General features: G+C 49.4%; 1 protein-coding gene across 6 annotated transcripts; it reads right to left on the bottom strand.

Annotated features, from left to right (window-relative positions):
* Positions 1–6826: 6826 nt before the first annotated feature.
* Positions 6827–12233, bottom strand: CITED1 (Cbp/p300 interacting transactivator with Glu/Asp rich carboxy-terminal domain 1). 6 transcript variants are annotated; one of them, XM_058658869.1, is made up of 4 exons: positions 12020–12130; positions 10277–10380; positions 7997–8121; positions 6827–7436 (listed from the first exon to the last, which is right to left on the bottom strand). In XM_058658869.1, the coding sequence occupies exons 2-4, from the start codon at positions 10287–10289 to the stop codon at positions 6906–6908; spliced, it is 669 nt and encodes a 222-aa protein (XP_058514852.1). In that variant the 5' UTR covers positions 10290–10380; positions 12020–12130; the 3' UTR covers positions 6827–6905. The 6 variants fall into 6 exon arrangements, with proteins under 6 accessions (XP_058514852.1, XP_058514851.1, XP_058514850.1 ...); XM_058658868.1 differs by lacking the exon at positions 12020–12130 and adding an exon at positions 11462–11883 and having other exon boundaries at positions 10277–10382; XM_058658867.1 differs by lacking the exon at positions 12020–12130 and adding an exon at positions 10837–11296.
* Between the last annotated feature and the right edge of the window lie 6718 nt (positions 12234–18951).

The following is an 18951-nucleotide window of genomic DNA, read 5'->3' as shown; positions in this document are numbered from 1 at the left end:
TCCCACATAAATGGCATAGGGTCCAAGTACTTAAGCTATTACTTCATGGAATACACAATAGCAGAAGCTGTAATTGGAAGTGGAGCCAGGCACTGTGTCTTTAGAAATGGTGTCTTAACCATTGTGCCAAATGCTTACCTCCATAAAGTTTTTGATAAGTTTTGAAGTAATTTAATTTTCTGTTTGCTTTTCTGTGATCCATCTGTTGGTATTATTTGCTTATGTTTTCATTAGACTGGTAGTCTTTGATTCACTAGAGCTTTTCTCATATTCACTACAAGTTGCAGATATTTTTCCGCAATTTCTTCTTTATCTTTTGACTTTGACTGTATTCATGGTTTTTTTTTGCTATGCAATTTTGTAAATGTGGTTAAGTTCCCATACATTAATCTTCTTCATAGCTTGTGGGCTTTGTATTATTCTTGGAAAGGTGTTCCCATTTCAGGATTTTAAGTTCTCTACTTTTTCTTCTAGTTTTTTTTATGGCTTTGTTTTTTCTTTTTAATCATTGATCCATCCAGAATTCATTTTGTTGTGAGGTAGTGTATTCACTTGCCCCAAAGCATTTACTGAATCATCATTTCTTCACTACTTTGACATATTACTTATTTTTAAACATTTCAAACTGTGGCCCCCAAAACCACATAACATCAAATTTTCCATCTTAATTGTTGTTACATGAACAGTTCAATGGTGTTATGTGTATTCACACGGTACATCAAATTCTGGAAATATTTTTTACCCCACAAAACTGAAATGCTATATCCATTCAATAACAATTCTTCATTGTAATGTTATCTTTTTATCATGAACTAATTTCCTGTCTTCATTATTCATATCTGGACACCTTAACAGCTTTCTAACAACACTGTAATTCCAATTTGCCATGCACACTAATGCCTGATTAATCTTCCTCAGGCAAGCTCTGACCGCAATACTCCTTTATTCAAAATCTCCAGAGGCCTTCCCCAGTACCACAATTGATAGTAAGCCTCGCACTACACTCTTTCATAACACCCTGTATCTTTTTCTCCTATAACTTCTCTTGATCTGTAATTTTAATTATCTATATGATTATTGAACTTCCTTTGCTCAACTTGGAGCACTATGACAGCAGTAATATATTTACCACATATTTCCATGTTTAGCTTTGTGCCCAGCACACAGTAGGTGCTTAGTGCATATGTTCTCCCTGATCTGTGGAATAAAGTAGGAAGGACTGCAGGTTTCCATCTTACCCTCTCTCAGTAGTCTACCATCCAGGGAGGTCAAGCAGCTAGATTGACTTCCCTGAGAAATGTATGGGCTATTCAATGTTTTGTTCTGGTTTACACACTGCCCTGGGTTTATCTTTTTAGTTGTGCACCAGTCTCTCCCTGTGCCTGGAAGCCTTACCCTTTCCCCAACTCTTTACCAGAAAGGGCTGCGGCATTATTAAGGTCCAATTCACCCTTCAAGCTTATGCCTGTCTCACTACTGACCTGCTGGCTGCAGCAGAGGCTCAAATTCAACCCTAGGGAGCAGCACTGGAGTGCTGCTCTAGGACTGGACTCTAGGAGGCGCTGTTGGTTACACATCCCCTTCTGTTCCCGTCTGTAAACTCCTTTGCAGGTAAGCTGTGTTACGTCTGGGAGCCTCACCTCCAACCCTGTTCCCCATCCCACATCCCCAGAATCTATCCCTGGGCAGGCCTTGGAGTTTCACAGGAACCTTTTGATGATCTAATAAGCAAATGTGCCTGTGAACACGAAATGACCAGGCTAGGATGGAGACCCACCTGCTTTTCCTCCCGTGTGCGCTGTGTTCCCACACTCCCTCTCTTTCCCTTTCTTTTCTTGTCCCTTGCCATCTGCCTCCTCCCCTGAGAAGAGTCTGGCTCTCCCTGGAAGATGCCCACTTCTGAGCTTCCTGGAGAGGAGCTTCATTTCTGGCTGCCAGCACCTGGAGGCAGGGTTGCCATGCCAAGGTTCCTGCTTTCCCTGTTCAGAGCACCTTTTCTAGAGTTGCAAGTCAAATTTAAGGGTAGCTGGTGAGATGTCACTTCCAGGTACGAGAAGGTGTTTGTACAAGGGATTCGCTCATGACTTGGTGGAATGAGTAATGGAGATCACCTGTCTCAATGTGAATGTTCATCATGTAACATTCTGAGGGCCCGAAAAGTACAAAAAGGCAGAAGAGTGAATTTGTTTATGTTTCAGCTGTGTATCTGTCATTTTCTGCACCTTGGCCATTTCTCAGGTTATTGGCTTCAGACTGACATAGCACCCGTTTTCCCTGGTTTTCTAACTTAGATAGACTGGGATACATTATTTTATTTGTAAGTTAAATTATTTTGTTAATTTTGTTTATTTGGGACAGAGAGAATTCCCATCTGCTGATTTTACTCTCCAACTGCTTACAAAAGCCAGCACTGGGCCAGAATGAAGCCAAGAATGAGGAGCTCATTCTGCAGTGACTTCATCGTGCTTGGAATGGTGAGACTGGCAGCAATTCATAACTGGTGAACTATCAAAACCACTTGAGCAAGATCCTCAGAGCATGCCCCACATCAGGGACCTGGGATGGGTGGGAGACTGGGTGGGGCTTCTCCTTTTATCTCCTAGTTTACCCCAGATACATGAAGGAAACAATGTGGAAATAATAGTCTTACCCACTTTCCTGTAGCCCTTGAACTTTTTTATCCTGATTAACTATGTAAAGATTGTCAAAAATAAAGAAAAAAATGAAAAAAAAAAAAAAAAGAATTAGAAGCTCAACCAGGTCTCCCACATGGAATCCAAATACCTTAGCCACCACCTGTTCGTTCCAGGATGGACATTAGCCAGAGCTGGAGTCAAGAGTTGAACCAGGACTTGAATTCCAACACTCTGGTAGGAAATGTGCACATCCCAAGCTGCACCAGAATGCCTATGCCAAACAGCGGCCCCAATTCCTACTTAATAGAAACAGTCAGCCTTCAACATCTGTAAATTCAACTAACTGTGGATCAGAAATATTTGGAAAAAGACATTCTACTAAACATTTCTTGTCATTATTCCCTAAGCAATACTGTATAAAGTAATTTATTCTGTATCAGGTATTACAAGTAATCTGGAGATGTTTTAATTATACAGAAAGAATTGCATGCTGTATGCAAATACTATGCTATTTTACATAACGGATTTGGGCATCTAAAGAGTTTGTTATGTGCCGAAATTAATGCTTTCTGTATTCTGAGGGATGCCCTATTTATGTACGTATGCACACATACCTATATATCCTGTTGATTCTGTTTCTCTGGAGAACCCCAATCCATTAACAATGCTCAGACTCTGCATAGTGGAGCTGGTTAGATGGAACTAAGCTTTAATACCCATTGACATGTACGAGAGCTGAATAGGATGTGGGACAGACTGGACTAGTCTGCTACACATACTGGCAAACCAGGGTAAGGGGAGGGCCTGGTGAGGGTTATTGTGGGTTGCTCTGACTAGGCTGCAGCTCCCACTGGTTTATGCGAGGGCCGAGTATGTGATGGGCAGAACCAGGCTGGACTGTAACACCCATCGGTTCCAGTGGAAGTCGGGGCTGAAAACAGAACCAACCCAGCAATTGCAACCACCAGCTGATCTTGGTGATGGACTGTGCTGGGCCCTGTACTTTCTGGAACATACAAGAATCTGGTCTGGGAACACCTCAGACAAAGCTTCTTTTGAGATCTCCCCAGTCGAAATACCAGACTCGGAATCCTAACCAAGAAAAGACAGAGGACAGAACAAGTCAATCAACTACCTCAGCCATATATTGGCAGTGAAAAACTGGGCAAACGGAGACTCTATGATGGACTATGTCAATCAGTGGATTCTTCAACGACCTCATCGTGCTTGGAGTGGCAAGACTGGCAGTGATTCATAACTGGTGAACGATCAAAACCACTTAAGCAAGACCCTCGGAGCATGCCCCACATCAGGGACCTGGGATGGGTGGGAGACTGGGTGGGGCTTCTCCTTTTATCTCCTAGTTTACCCCAGATACATGAAGGAAACAATGTGGAAATAATAGTCTTACCCACTTCCCTATAGCCCTTGAACATTTTTGCCCTAATTATGTCAAATTGTCAAAAATATAATAAAACAATTAGAAGGAAAAAAAAAAAAAGAATGCCCAGACTATTCCCTGACACAAACTCTCTACCAGCTGCACCTGTCACCTTGTTGCGTCCCCAAGCAGTCCCTCCACCTTATAAAGACACTGGTTCTTGGCTTGGGCCTATCCCCTTCCCAGGAGCTGCTACCATCTTAGGGGCTCCAGAGCTCCCACACAGATCAGGGTGGCAAGCTGGGAACTGCAGTCCAACCCACTGATCAGCTTTGGGTAACCAGTTGTTCCTTTGAAGAACTCAGCAGGGGAGGGACTCTAAGACCTTCTAGTGTTTCAGAGTTTTATCTCTTCTCACGTCCTTCCATTCTGCTTCAGACTCCACCTCCGAGCCCCCACCCCACTGTTCATACTGATGGAATTTGAAGCCCCTTGAAGAGAAGAAGAAGAAGAAGGAAGAAAAAAGAAAACCACATGAGGCAATTCTTCAGGAGCCCTGAGGAAGCAGGAGGTGGGGGTAATCTTTAGATGTTGTTGAATCTGCCAAATGGGCCTAACTGAGCATCCTGCACACATCTGTGCAAAACTGGCTACCCAATGGCAGTTTCCTGACTGATTCACATACCATGTCTTATCAGTATACACATTAACCAATCAGGGAGAACTTCCTGCTTCAGAACCACATAAAAGTCTGAGCCAAAGATTCCTTCCAAACCACCAGGACTGCCAGCTCGAAAAGGACATGCTGCTTCCCAAATGGTCTGAGTACTCTGCCTGCTGCAGTCACCTTCAGCCTCGTGCAGCCTTTCCGGCCCCGTGAACTTGCACCTGTGGGCCAGCTTGCCCCTTTGCTCTTCTTCTCTTGGCTGATTCAAGTTATATTAAAAAACCCAATTCCTTGCTTTCCTCGTAAGGAAATGATATATATAATTTTACCAAAATAGGCAAATTGTTTATTTGTTAAATCTGAAGCTTATGGGTTGTTTTCAGGCCATTAACTGATCACAAATAGTTAAATCCATTATCCGCCCCCCCCAAATCCATTTCTTTCCATATGCACAAAGCAAGGCCCAGCAAGGATGAATGACAGATGAATAGGGTGGACATTTGGCATAGTGATTAAGACGACCTCATGCCATATCTAAATATCTGAATTTGATGCTCAGCTGCATCGCCTGATCCCAGTTTCCTGCTAATGTAGACCCTGGGAAGCAGGTGATGGCTCACACCCTTGGGTCTGTCACCTACGTGGAAGACCTGGATGGAGCTCCTGGCTTCTGGCATTGCCTAGGCCAAGTGCAGACATTCTGGGCATTTGGTAGTGAAGAAGTGAATGGGAGACTTCTCTCTGTAATAATTGGTACATCTTTGGAGGGCCAGAAGCAGTTAAGGGAGAGAATTGGCCAGACTTTTAGCTTTATCTGTCAAAAGTCTACTTTTTATAGGGACATTATATTTATTGCTTATGAGATACAAAAACAAACAAATGAGTCAGTCTAATAGCAGGAAGCCTTCCCCCAGACTTCCCAGGCAGATGGTACTGTTTCCTTTTCTGGGACTGAATAGCACCTTCCCCTGTGTTCTAGGAAGTATTGTTCTGCTACAATTTGTTTGTATCTGTCTTTCTCTTTGTGAGACAGGGAACCCCCAAATAGGTACAAATTGATTCATGTTTCCCAGTGTCCAGCTGAGTGCCTGGCCCAGAACAGCTGCAGGCCTCAGGTGGTGTGGAATCCAACAAAGTACTCCTTTTGCTTGTGGGCTCCTTTAGCTCCTTCAAAGTGTTCGCTCTGGGGAAGGCTAGTCCTCATGCTAGTCCTGAGAGGCTGAACAGAGTGATTTCCATGGTGTTCCAGGAACAACGTCCGAGAGACTGGAATGTGGGCAGAGGGGTGTCCAGGTCCTGGAGTTGTGTCAGTATGAGCACAAGGCTGCCTGAAGGCTTCATAAAGCCAGGAGCCAAGGCAGTGCTGCTGCTGTCTTGTCACTTGGCATGCATCTGGGCCCACATAAAATAAGGGCAAGGACTCTATCTCCAAACCTTGAACTTGTCAAGCTGAATTCTGATCTGTATCTGTAAGATGAAGAGGCAGCCCAAAGAAACAGGCTGTCCCCACACAGGGTGGGCCAGGAAGGCAGAAGTTAGGGAACACTCAGGTCAGCTCATCCTGTCTCAGACTTGGAGGGAGAGAGGCTGAGCAGCTGTGTGAAGGGCCTGAAGAACACACCTGGCGTACTATATTTGTGAGAATCTTCAGCTTTGGCAACTTCCCAGAAATATGAGCTCCCAGGAGATAAAAGTCTTAGATTCTATCTGTTGTACAATAGGCAAGACAGCAAAAATAATTGCTCTAATGGGTTGACTGGCTAGGGGCTAGGGAACAAATAGGGGTAGCTTTTAAAGTTGGGGAAGTGTGTGCCACGTGGCCAGGGTTGTGCCTTTAGACTTGGATGTACAAATGACAAGGAAGTTGCCAAAGGTTGTTATCAGTCTCTTTCACCCAATCTGTGTCCAACCTCACAGAGGATAGAATCCCTGAGCCCTTAGAGGAATGAGGCTAGGTACCTGGGCTCAGGGCAGTGGTGGGGACAACACGAATTCAGGGAGGAGCCCTGTAGCCTTCCTACTTCTCCCATCCCTTTCAGCTTCCTCTCATCTAGCCACGTGCAACCGCCACCCACTATGGTCCTTAGACCTGTTTAAAGAACAACCTTTAGGCCCCAGCCAAGAACACCTCCAGTCGGCGCATATCTTTGCAAGTAACTTTTATTTTTATTTACAACAGAATCGGTGGCTTTATTCCTCCATAATTAGGGAGCACTTGGCATCAGCAACCAGTCGGAAAGTCCGCAGTGAAGTCAAACTCATTCTGCCCCAGCCACAGCTCTGGAAGCTCATTGGCCCGGTCCAGTCCCAGTTCCACCACCAGCGACATCAGCACCTCCTCATCCACCGGGTCAGAATCAATGATAGCGGGATTCTGGGCCCCAGCGGCAGGAGGGGGAAGTGACTCGGCTCCTCCCACCTGAGCCTCACAGCCCCAGTTTTGCAGGGCCCCTGCCTCTCCAGATTGGCTCGGGGTGGTAGCAGCCACCCCATGATACTGGCTATTAAGTTTCTGCAGCTGCATACTGGCCAGCAGGTGAGGGGCAGGGTGCACATTAAAGGGTGGGGGCTTAGTGGGTGGGGCAGCAGCAGGAGAGCCTGCCGCAGGTGGAGACCCCGAGGAACCAGCAGGAGCCACACTGGCCTTGGTGCCATTGGAGGCCCCCCCGGGGTAGTGTAGAATGGCCACTGCTTTGCGATCCTTCACTCCCAGCTCAGAGTAGGCCAGCGAGCTCATCTCGGGGTTGGCATCCTAGAAGACAGAGAGGCAGAGCATAGGGTCCCCTGCTCCTGGCTTGCCCTTCCCCATTCAGCAGACCAGAAGCTCCTATGGGCATGCTGTATGGAGCTAAAGGTGAAGTGGTAGCAAGAGGACCCACTAGAAAGCTAGGCTCCAGCTCAAGTCTCCTTCGGCTACCACAGCTCCGAGCAAAGTTCAGCCTTCATCCTGGTGCTGCAGTGCTCATCAAATTAAAGTGGGTTCACTGCCTTCACCCCTCCTCCCTGCCCACTCCGCCTCACTACTCCACAATGGGCATCTCCTTGTCCATCTCCTCAGTCCCACATTAGTTTCTTCAACGCAGTGATCTTAATTCTACAGCTCTCCTGCCATCCCAGCCAGCTTTTAAACATGGTTAGCCAGCTCCATCTGATCAGCTTTAGGCAGCAGCCATTCTCATTGTTCTCAGAGATAAGCTGTCTCCTCTCTGCTCAGGGCGGCTAGATGCCACATCTCACAGGGCCTACCTAGCATGTGATTCCAATGTGTTTTCCAGGCCTTGATGTTTCTGTCCATAACACAGCAAAACTTACCTCCTTTGCAGGTGAGGCGCCACCCTGGACATCAAGCGCAGGCCTTGACATAGTTGGCATTTCAGAGCCTTGGCAGAAGTCAGATAAACTGGCCTGGGTTGCTGCTGCCAGCTGGAGCTGTTGTGCTGTATGTGAGGGAGAAGAAGTGATAAGGATGAAAGGTTTCAAGGACCAAAGAAGCGCTGGCAAAGCCCCAGGCAGGGCAATCCCATGGAGCCTGGGGCAAGGATGGTGAGGGGGCGGTGTTAAACCCCAAACCAGAGACCGCTGGAGCAGGGGGTGCCCAGCAAGCTGAGCTTTGGCCTGAGGCAGGGAAGGGGCTAGACATGGCCAGGTGCTACCCAGGCGGCAATCTACCCAAGGGGATAGACATGGCTGTTTCATTTTGCAAGGGACTTAGACTCTTGAGTTAGGGGTGGATGGGTGACCTTCTGCTTCCAAGGGCAGGAAAGTCCCTGCCTCAGTGGGCCACCAGCCTCTGCACTGGAGAGCTCTGGCCTCTGCTGGGCAATGTGGAAAACAAGTCAGAGCATGGAAGACTTGGAGAGCTGCTGGTGGTACACAGGGAAGGAACAAGTCTCCAAGGTAAAGGTCCCAGAGCTTGAGAACCCTGCTGCATAGGGAGGTGTGGGGATACTGAGGCAGCCGGTGCCAAAAAACAGCTAGAAATGTTTCCTTTTCTCCCATCTCTCCAGCCCTGTCCTCTTGTTACACTTTCCCAGAGCCCAGCCACATCCACCACAAGGAACAGGTGGGACCAATTCTTCCTGCAGGGACATGAAGGTGCAGAAACCTAGTGGTTTTCCAGTCAGGTAGCAGAGGTTCTAGGAGCAGGATTCAGCACTCCTGTGCCCACACGCTTCACTTGACCATCGGCCAAGCCATCATACTTTAAATGACTTCTGAACAAACGACCCCTGGCTTAAGTGCCCAAAAAATAAGGGAATGAAAGCAAAAGAATATACAAAACCAGAATGTAATAAGCAATAGTCCAAAAATGTTCAAGTTGTTTTCCTAGAAGCCTATACATATATATACATATATATTTAAAAGCATCATGTAGTGTAGCCTTCACGATCAACTGAAGATGTAGCATTTCATGTTCATAATATATACCCCTTGATACATAAGAATATATATTTAAGAATCTTGAGAACCCTAAAACATCTCTAATCTAGAATTCTCTGTGACACTAACCTCCTTCCTGTCTGGTCATTAAGACTCTGCTTCCACACGTCTACAAAGTTCTCACTCATTAGTTTTCTGTCGTCATTGCACCGCTTTCTTGGGGAGTAGGGGAAGAAGGCAATAAAGAAGGAGGGAAGGAAGGAATGGAGAAAAACAGGAGGGGAAAAATCAGTAGCTGTGCCCCTACACTCCCCCCCCCCAGTCCATTCCCGGAGTAAACCCCCTCCTCCAAGGTCGTGTGGTCCGTCAATAGTCCTAGTGCCTCCAGCAGCAGGCAATTTTCATGTTCTAAGAAACACGTCGGGGGGAGCGGAGGGCTTGCCCATCTTTTCCAGTTTCTATCCAGCCTTCTCCTTTACCCCGTGCTGTCCCCAAACGTACAAAACGTCACCACCACAACAACCGCTGCAATAGCAACAAAAGAGGAACAGGAGATAAAGAAATGTGTGTGTGGGGCAGGGCGGGGAGAACCTTGGGGAAAAAAAAGTCTGTCCTGATATCATTTCGCAGCGAAGACTACTTTAGTACTTCTCCCCCTTCAGGCTGTGAGCTCCCCTAGGCAGGACCCAGTCTCCATCCAGTTCGGTTGTTTTCCATCAATGTCCCGCTGTGGGCTCTGACCCTCCGGGTTCGTGCTCCACAGGCGCTCAGTTAAGTGCTGCTGACACCGGTCAGAGGAAGCCAGCGGCACTTCGATCGCTATCCCTGGCCTAGCTCTCCCATTCTGCCTTTCCCCACCACTCCCCCCACCACCCCGGCCCAATGGAGGGCAAAACTCTGCAGCGCGGAAACGTCCAAGCCCTCTCTCCAAGCCGCGAGGCGACCACTGCAGCGCGGCTTCGAGAGGCGGCTGGGAAACCCATAGCAACAAGTGCTTTCTAGCCGGCTGGTGCCTCGCGGCCCCTAGCCACCAAGCTCCCAGTCCCGCCGCCCGCCTTTCGCTTCGGGCATTCCCCTGGGCGGGCAGCCCCCTCCCGCCTAGACGAGGGTGGGAAGGGGAGAGGAAAAAAGACTTGGGAGAGGCAGGTGGGGTGGGTGGTGGGGCCCCGTGTTTAACCTGTTGGGGGAATCAAAAGTTAAAATGGCACCAACCGGATGGCTCCATCTCGATTATTTTCTCACTCAGAAGGAGAAATTTAAAAATCCAAACAGCACTGCGGCTTGGCTTGGGCGCGTTCAGTTTCGCCACCTGAAAACTAAAGGCCCGTTGTTTGCGGAGAGCTCGGCTGCCCTCCTCGCAGTATCCCAGATGGAGCCGCCAAAGCTGGCGGCGGCGGGGAGCATCCCCGCACGGTGAGCGAGCACCCAGGCCACCAGGACCTTGAGCGTCCGTTCCCGCGAGTGCCGTGGCAGAGACGGATAGTAGAGACTTGCACAGGCGGGAAGGGGAGCGAGGTCTCGGCCTCCAGCGGCGAGTTTAGGGACCCGTGGCGTTTTCGCGCGCGGGGGCGCACTCCAGCGCCGGCGGCCGCCACTCCCGCGCCTCTCCAACACTTACTGAGCGCCGGCGGAGTGCCCCGACGCGGCCGCCGGTTGCGCCGGCCCCCCACCCCCTACCCCAGCCGCCCCCCAGCTAAGCCGCCGACCGTCAACGCTGTAGCCCCTCTAACCAAAAACGAATGAGAGAGGTTCGGAGAGGTCCGGTAACTTGCCCAAGGTCACAGCGCTAGAAAGTGGTAGAGCAGGGATTCGCAGCCAGGTCTGACTCCTAAGTCCAACGCTCAGTGAGGCAGGACTCCGCTGGCTGCCCGACCTCCCTCATTTATAGGGAGAGGGGTGTGTGGGGGTGTGTATGTGGGGGGGCGTGTGTGTGCGCGCGTGGGGGGAGGGCTGAGAGAGCTGAGGTCCACCGGGCAGCGAAGGCAAGTTGCCTAAATTTCGCTAACTTCCATCCCGCTATTCCGCTGAACTCGGCCCGACAAGCCCCTCTCGCCTTGAGCCCCTGAAGGAAACCTAAGCTTTGTGCAGCCCCTTAGCCGGAGCGTCCAGATGCGGTCTGGACGATTAGCAAAGTCCACAGAAGCCAAGCCGGAGAAAACGCGGGCGCAGGGAGAAAAGGTGTTGCGGGCTCCGCGGGAGGAGTGGGCGCCCGCCCGGGCCGGCTGACCGGCGGGCGGGCGCGCCGGCGGCGGCGCCCCCTTCGCTCGCAGCAGAACAGCTTTCCAACACAAAACAAGTCTCCTCAAACCCCCTGGCGGGGGCCGGCAGTCGCCTGCTCCGCGGGAGTCCTCGGCCCCGTCGCCCAATCCTGCGCCCTGCCCGGCGGCCCGGCTTACCTTTGGCGAAGCCGCTTGCCCTGAAGAGAGGGAAGCGCAGAGCCCTGTTAAGTCGCGGGCAAAGCGGCGGAGCCCCCGGCCCGTGGCGCACACGCACGCCTCTGTCGCCGCGAGCCGGTAGCCGCTGACTGCCCGCAGCCGCGCGGGTGGCTACCCGACCCCAGGGCGCCTGGGAAAAGCCCGCACCGCCGCGCCGCGCCGCCGCACCGCACCGTGGCGCGCCAGGCAGCTTCAGCCCGCGCCGGTGCCCGCCCGCCCGCCCGCCCGCAGCTTCGGCGCCGGACTCCGGGGCGGTGGCGGTAGCGGTGGCGGTCACCGCGCTCCCTTCCCTGGAGCGGGGATCCGGCTCTCAAGCCCCCATTGTCGCCCAGAGAGCCCTGATGCACACGCACACGGCAGCAGACTGGCCTCGGCTAGGAATCCCAGTAAGGACAGACCCCCTATACCCCCCTTTTTTTTCTCCCCCAATTTCCACGTCTTTATAACCGGCTTAGGGCATTATTAGCACATGTCCTGGCTCGTGGGCGAGTTGGTGGCAAAATCTGAACTGGATACTCACCGAGAGTCCGAGAGGGTGCTGTGCCTTCCTCTACCCTCTTCGTCTGCGCTGGGAAGGGCCCTTGAGCGGCGGGCTGCGGGAGGGCAGCCTGGCGGAGCGATCCTGCTTTCGGCAGCTCAGCGGTGCCCCTCCTGCAGCTGTGCCGCCGGGAACATTTTATAGCGGCGGCAGGCGTGTGTGGCCCTTTAAAGGCGCTCGAGCTGGTGCAGTCACCGCGGATCGTGTGAAAGCCAAGGGCCGGCTGGGGAACGGAGTCCGCGTGGCCCCGTCGCTACGGCAGCCCTGGAGACGGGTTGCGGCTCCTTGGGTGGAGCTGAAGGACCCACGCCCCGGGCATCCTTCGCCGGGAGTCCTGTCCGGTGCCTGTGCTTTTAAAGTTGACGGGATCCGGATCCGGGACATGGGTTCTCCCCACTGCCCTGCATGGACTTGCCCAATAAATTCCATTTAGTAATTTCACTGAGACAGGGAGAGCTGTTCGTGTCTGTTTTCTGACCTAAATCTAACGGGTGGCCAGAGCGGACTTCAGAGGTTCGGGATGGGAGGGGTGCATGTTGGTTCAGGGTAGGAACCCCCCGAGGTGGGGAAGCAGACTGATCGGGGCCGGCGGTGCACGCTGCTTTCTGCGGGGATTTATGGAAACGCGTCTGCCCCCCTCGAGCTACACCGCCTCCCCCGCTGAAGAGCTGAGGATCGAGGTCCCCTTTCCCTGAAAGTCGCAGATTTTGTCTCTGGGAGGGCTTAGATGGCACTGACGGCTTCCCTCGAAGGCCTAAGCTGGAGTTGGGTTCAAGAGTTTGTTTTGTGGTCGTCCCGGGTAGGAGGAGGCTGGCGGGATGCGAAGGGAAAAATGCTGCTCTACCGGCCGGCGGGGCCAGGTGCACCTCACGACGCTCGTCCAAAAGCCAAGAATGGGCATCGGGATAAGAGCTTGCTCCAGGATGCAGTGCCTTCCCCTGAAATCAGGTTATTTCATCATGATTAGATCATCATCTCCATCTAGCAATGAGTTTTTGCATGTGAATTTTTGTTGCCTTGCGATGTCGTTTTACAAATGCTTATTGGAAAGGGGTCTGAAGTCTTCCCTTAATCCCAATTCCTGGTCTTTGTAGCCAAGAACCTCCCACTTACCTCTCACAGCAGGGCCGTTGGGATTACCTCTGTACCACACTCCCGCTTTTCGCCGTGTTTCAGCAACAGCTAGTCCCTTATACACCATTTACAAAACGTGTTCTTAAATCCAGAAGTTAAGAAAAAGGGGTGGGGGAGTCAAGAAGTCCTTTTCACCGTGTATGTGTTTTGTCTTCTTAATTAGATTTGAAGACCTGAAGGTCTTTTTCTTTTCGGGGTGTGTGTGTGTGTGTGTGTGTGTGTCCCAAGTGCTCTGTATTTACTCTTCTAACAAACTTCTTTTTGTTGATAGACTGTGGGGTTTACTGACTTGAAGATGGGGAGCAAACCGAGGGCCACGTGAAGGCTCTTCGTTGGCATCCGGAGGAAGGCGGGGAGAGGGAGGGCAAGTGCTCCAAGTGCCAGGTAAACCCAAGCCGCAGTCCGGAAGGCTGCCTTGCATTCTCTCCATTCCTCCAACAACATTTGTAGCAAACACGTCCTACTAAGCACGTTTGCTTCCTCATTTGGGCCAAGGATTGTCGGTCGTGCTCAGTTTCCCTCTGATTAAAGGCTCCAGGATGTGTCCGGACCTAACCCACCCGCCCCCCCACACCAGACTTTGCTTGCTCAAAACACCTTCAAACCCTCATGACGCTTGCCTAGGGTGAAAAATATATATGTATATATTCCCATGAAATCCAAGCGGTGACGAAGGAGCGCCTTTTGACTTGCGCGCTGCTGATTTGGCCCCCTGACCTACCCTCCCCCCTCTACCGCGACTCTGGAGCTGGTCTGGAAACACCGTCAGCGTCTCCTCTGCAGACTCCAGATCCAAGAGGTGCAGATCCGCCCTCCATCTATTGGATGGCTCCCAGGCCAATTGTTAGAAAGAGGCATATGTTCATTTCGGCTTCTGGAGTGTCTCCGGAGCAGTTGCTCAACAGCCAGCCCCCTCCCCCATCCGGACCATTGAAGGGCAGAAAAAGCAGCGCCCTCCAAGCCACATTTTCTCTTTGCCCACGTGCCAGAAAGAGCCTCGCCACGGGTGACTTCCTGTCATCTCTACTGCCTGGGGACCAAGAAAGAGAAGGGGCTTGAGGCACTCAGTTTGGGACCCCAAAAGCCACCCCCTTACTTTTTAGGGGGGAGCTAGGAGAGGAGGTCAGTTCTAGAGGCTGAGAGGGAGCAAAGGAGACATTTGCATTTGTTGGCAAATCTGCCCCGGCTCGCTGACTTCCCAGGCGGCTCCTGTAGAGCATGGCGCTCTCTGCTGAACTCATCTCTAACTTGGCAACTAGACTATCAGCTTGCGGAGCAAGGACAGGACAGGGATGATCACCCTGTAAGAACCTTTTGTGCTTCTGCGTTGGGACTGCCCCGTTCCCGCTGATCATTTCATTTAACTTGAAGGACAGCCCAGGAGGTAGGGTTCACCCCTAGCCGAAACAGTTTTAGAGACGTGTCCAAGTTCACACAACCTGGAAACCCCTCCCCCAATCCACTCACCCACCTCCTTACAACCCCATTGCCTGGGAGGCTCAGGAGTCTGTCTGGGATGGGGGGTATGTTAAATAAATGCCCTGCCACTTGCTAGTTGTGTGGTCTTAGGCTGACTAACTTCACTTTTTGAGACTCAATGTTCCCATCTGTTAAATGGGATAATAAAGGTTTCTATTCTGTTCGGTTTTCATAAGAATCAGAAAGACTGAGTTACCACAGTTTGTGTAAGCTGTGTATAAGTGGCCAGTGAATACTATTATTATAATATCACACCTTGTGATTTGTTTCTTTGTGCCTTCTCTCCTTGCCGAAGTTCACACACTCAGGTGCAGTAACACTTAGTGACTGATTAAATTAAACATCAGCCAGAGAGAAGACAAAGGAGATCTAGAAACTCAGGAAAGGGAGCAAAGCAGAGATAACTTCAGTTTGCTTCTCAAGATGCCACTCTCCAGAGCCAAGGGCTGCCTGACCCATATGGCAGAAATAAATTTGGGATGAATAAAAAGATGATCACTTTATACATACCAGTCTGTATGGTGGAAAACACAAATTTCAGTTGAAGGGCGTTTCAAACAGAATTGTTTGTAACAGTTAAAGATGAAAAACAATCTAAATGTCCACGATAAGGGAGCATCCCTTGTTACCTTGACACAAAGACATTGGAAATAAAGAAATAAAACCTTGTTTCAATAACTTTTCTTCATGGGAGAATGTTCACAATAAAATGCTGACTTAAAAATACTCAGTAGAAAATTGCATAAATATGATACTGAGTTGCAGAGGGTACACACTGTACAAAAATGTTACCATGTCCATAGAAAAATGGCAGGAGAACACAATACCAGTGGGGTAGTGGGATTATGAGTGATTTTTTTCCCTTTGTCCATGCTATGATTATGATTACGAATATATTATTCTTATAAACAAATATAAATTTAGAGTTTATATGCTGCTTAAACAGTGTGTTCCAACTTTTGATGAAATTATATTGTAGGGCTGACACTGGCACCTCATATGTACACCAGGTCAAGTCCTGGCTGCTTCTGATCTAGCGTCCTGCTAATGTGCATGGGAAAGCAAAGGAGGATGGCCCAAGTCCTTGGGTCCTTGAACCCTTGTGAGAGACCAGGAAGAAGCTCCTGGCTCCTTGTTCAGATCAGCCCAGTTCCAGCAGTTGTGTCCATTTGGTGAGTGAATCAACAAATGGAAGAGTCTCTGTTTCTATCTCTGTCTCTCCCTCTCTCTCTAACTCTGCCTTGCAAATAAATAAATAATTCCTAAATTATATGTGCATAGAAAAAACACTGGAAGCAAATATACTAAAATATTAACAATTATTATAATTGAGTAATGGGATTGTGGATGATATTTTTCTTTCCTTTTACTTTGTTTTTCTGCAATATGATCGCATTATTTTCTTGCAATTAAAACAGATTCATAATTTGAAAAGTACATAATCAGAATCTCACTTGTGTGAAAGTATGAATGTAAATGGAAAAATGAGAAGGAAGTATACTAAAATATTAAATTTTCTATTAAGTGGTTAGAGATTATGGGTAATTTCCCCCTCTTTATTTTTCTACAATGCAATTTTATTATTTTTACAATTAAAACAAAATGATGCCCCAAAATAGCACATACAATACGATCCCATTTTGTTAAAAATGAGTATGTGCATAGAAAAAATAATAACAGACTCATCCAAGATGTGGTTGCCCCCCAGGGGGAGGGGAGGGTTATGGCTGAATTTTATTTTTCTCCTTTGTACATGATTTCTTAATTTTCCATTTTTAATTCATTGTATATTCTTTTTTAATTATGAAAAAAAACGGTATAAACTAGCTCAGCACTGAAGCATTTGTGGGAAAAAAGAACAAGTCTTGGATTGGCTTTTAAGTATTCCAATGGGAGTGGGAACTATCGATGGTTGGGAATACAGATGAAACAAGATGATAATTACTGCTAATGGGTATGTGTCAAAGGTGGCAATGTTTTCGCTACTCATATCTGTGTTTGAAAACTTCCACAATAAATATTTTTTTAAAAAAAAGCATTTTCTGCATGTATTGGATTACAGTGTCCCGTAAGTGCAAAGATTATGTCAATTAAAAAAGTTTTTGCCATGTGCACTCTATTTTTAAATTATGTGCCAACCCTGTGGAGTTGAGTATCTCTGTTTCATAGAAAATGGAGATTCAAAAATGTGAAGTCCCTTGCCCTCGCTTCCCCACCTCAGGGGAGAGGCAGTGAGTTTGACCTGAGTTCTTCTCATGCCACCACTTCACGTGTGCCTCCGTTTCCCCATCTGGAAGAGGCTAGTGAGAATAGCAGACCGCTCAGCCCCTGCCAGGGAGTGATGAGCTAACGTCTGTAGTGCTTTCCAGCCCCTCAAAGCAAGGTGCTGGAGCCTCCCAACTCTGCGCCTGCTGCTGCCAGCCGGAGTGAGCGCCTGGTCCTGGCCGCTCTGTGTGGAGGGAGCGGCCGCATTCCTCCGACCCAGGCCAGCGGACTTGGACAGGCACTCGCTGTTGCTCCTGTGTTTAAAAAAAAAAAAAAGGAAGTTTAAAAAAAAAAAGACTGAGACAAGGAGGAATGAGATCAGTCACTAGGGGAAAGGGCCTTGAGAAATAGAAAACTGCGTAGGGAGCAGGCAGATAACAGAGCCTTCTCTGGCACTCCCATCGCTTGGAAGATTCTAGCCTTGGTTGCCTGTTTACACAGGGGGTGGGGGAAAGTTTGCAAAGGGTCAAGAGTTGCAACGTCCAATTGAATGGATTCCTTCCTTGATTTCCTGTTATTTATGCACAAACAGCTACAGCCACTAGGCCCCAAGCGTCCTCAGGCACCACCTTCATGGCTCTATTCACTCTAGCTTTCGGGGATGTCATTTCCACGAATGCTTCTTGCCTGCTCTGCCTTCTAGCATTCAACCTGACTGGAATCCTAGGAAGTCAACACTGTCATACCTATTTTAGATAGAAGAGCGCGGGCTTGGAGCACAGAGAGGTGAAAAAACAAGCCCCAAATCACACAGCTAATAAGCTGTGGAGCTGGGCTTCACAACAACAGCGGACTCTCTCCTAGGGGCCTTACTTTCCTGGCTGGGCTACCTGCTCATGTTTCAATTGTGTTGATTTTCTCTTTGGTGTCCATCACACCCAGCACAGTCAATGGTCAATGTGCATGGCCAGAATACATTCATGGTCCAGGTCAAGGCCCGAGGGAAGAATTCAGTCAAGGTGGGCAACAGTGGTGGAGGAGTGGCGAAGATGGTTCCCAACAACGTTCTCCCAGGGAAAAGCCCAGAGTTTAAAGACAGGTAGGGAAAGAGGTGCTGGTGGAGGGGGGAGCAAGAGGTGGCCAGGTGGGCCAGGCCTTAGGCTGTTGGGGTGTCTGAAGCAGAGCTGGAGGCCTTGGGAAGGTGTGAGGCTTTGTAGGGGAAGAGAAACTCTGCTTTAAGCATGTTTAGTTTAAGCTGTTGGCAGAACATCCAAGTGGAAATAGCTTGCACACAGCCAGGAATATAGGACTGGAAAGAAAGTGTGAGGTTGTGTCAAAAAGAGCAATCGGCAGGATGACTTTCAGCCAAACTGTGGGGAACTTTCCCCTGCCTCACTCCACCAGCACAGAGATGGGCTTTCTCCTAAGGGTTCCAGGGATGCTGACATTGCATGGCAGCCCCCTGCCCTCCAGCCCAGCACCAGCATGGATGCGTGCTCCAAATCCCTTTAGGGAAGTGTGAGGGGAATGCTAGTCCATACATTTCACCATGACAGAGAATGACAGGGGCTTCATCTCGCTTTTCTAAATACATTCTGACTAGACCCCAAGCATGCCAGGCTTTCCCTGGTTCTATTTCAGCTTGTAGAACACAAGTCTTTGGGGTTTTGTTTGCGATCCCTTTTCTGTCACCCGCTGTTTTGGGACTGCTCAGCATCTCCCAACATACTCTGTCCTTAAAAAGGAGAGATCATTTGAGTCTGGCTCCACTTCCTGTGACAGCGTGGCCAACACTGCCCCCCCCCCCCCCCCCCCCCCGCTTATAAGTCTTGAGGTGATGTGGCAGCCCTGTGCCCTCCGTGTCATCTCCACACAAGGTCTCCACGCTTGCCTTTCTTTTGTCCTGGAGTCCTGTTCTCCTAGCTTTCCAACCCATCTCAGCTGAACCCTCACACTTCCACTCAGCTATGGACCCCAACTTGCCTCTAATCAGAGTCTCTGTTGATGTGGAGGAGTCTCCTTTGGACCTTCTCCCCACTCCCAAATGCCTCTCTTGGCCTTGAACTTTGAGGCTTGGAGGTCAGCTTAGACAAATA

This window comes from Ochotona princeps, chromosome X (genome assembly GCF_030435755.1).
Source record: "Ochotona princeps isolate mOchPri1 chromosome X, mOchPri1.hap1, whole genome shotgun sequence".
In the NCBI taxonomy this organism is placed as follows: Eukaryota; Metazoa; Chordata; class Mammalia; order Lagomorpha; family Ochotonidae; genus Ochotona; species Ochotona princeps.
This window is presented reverse-complemented; position numbering and strand designations above follow the sequence as displayed.

Excerpts from the sequence above, each read along its gene's own strand:
- CITED1 (XM_058658869.1), bottom strand. Across the intron at positions 7,437-7,996 it reads GCGCCTCACCTGCAAAGGAG|GATGCCAACCCCGAGATGAG; the intron begins GTAAGTTTTGCT and ends TCTGTCTTCTAG.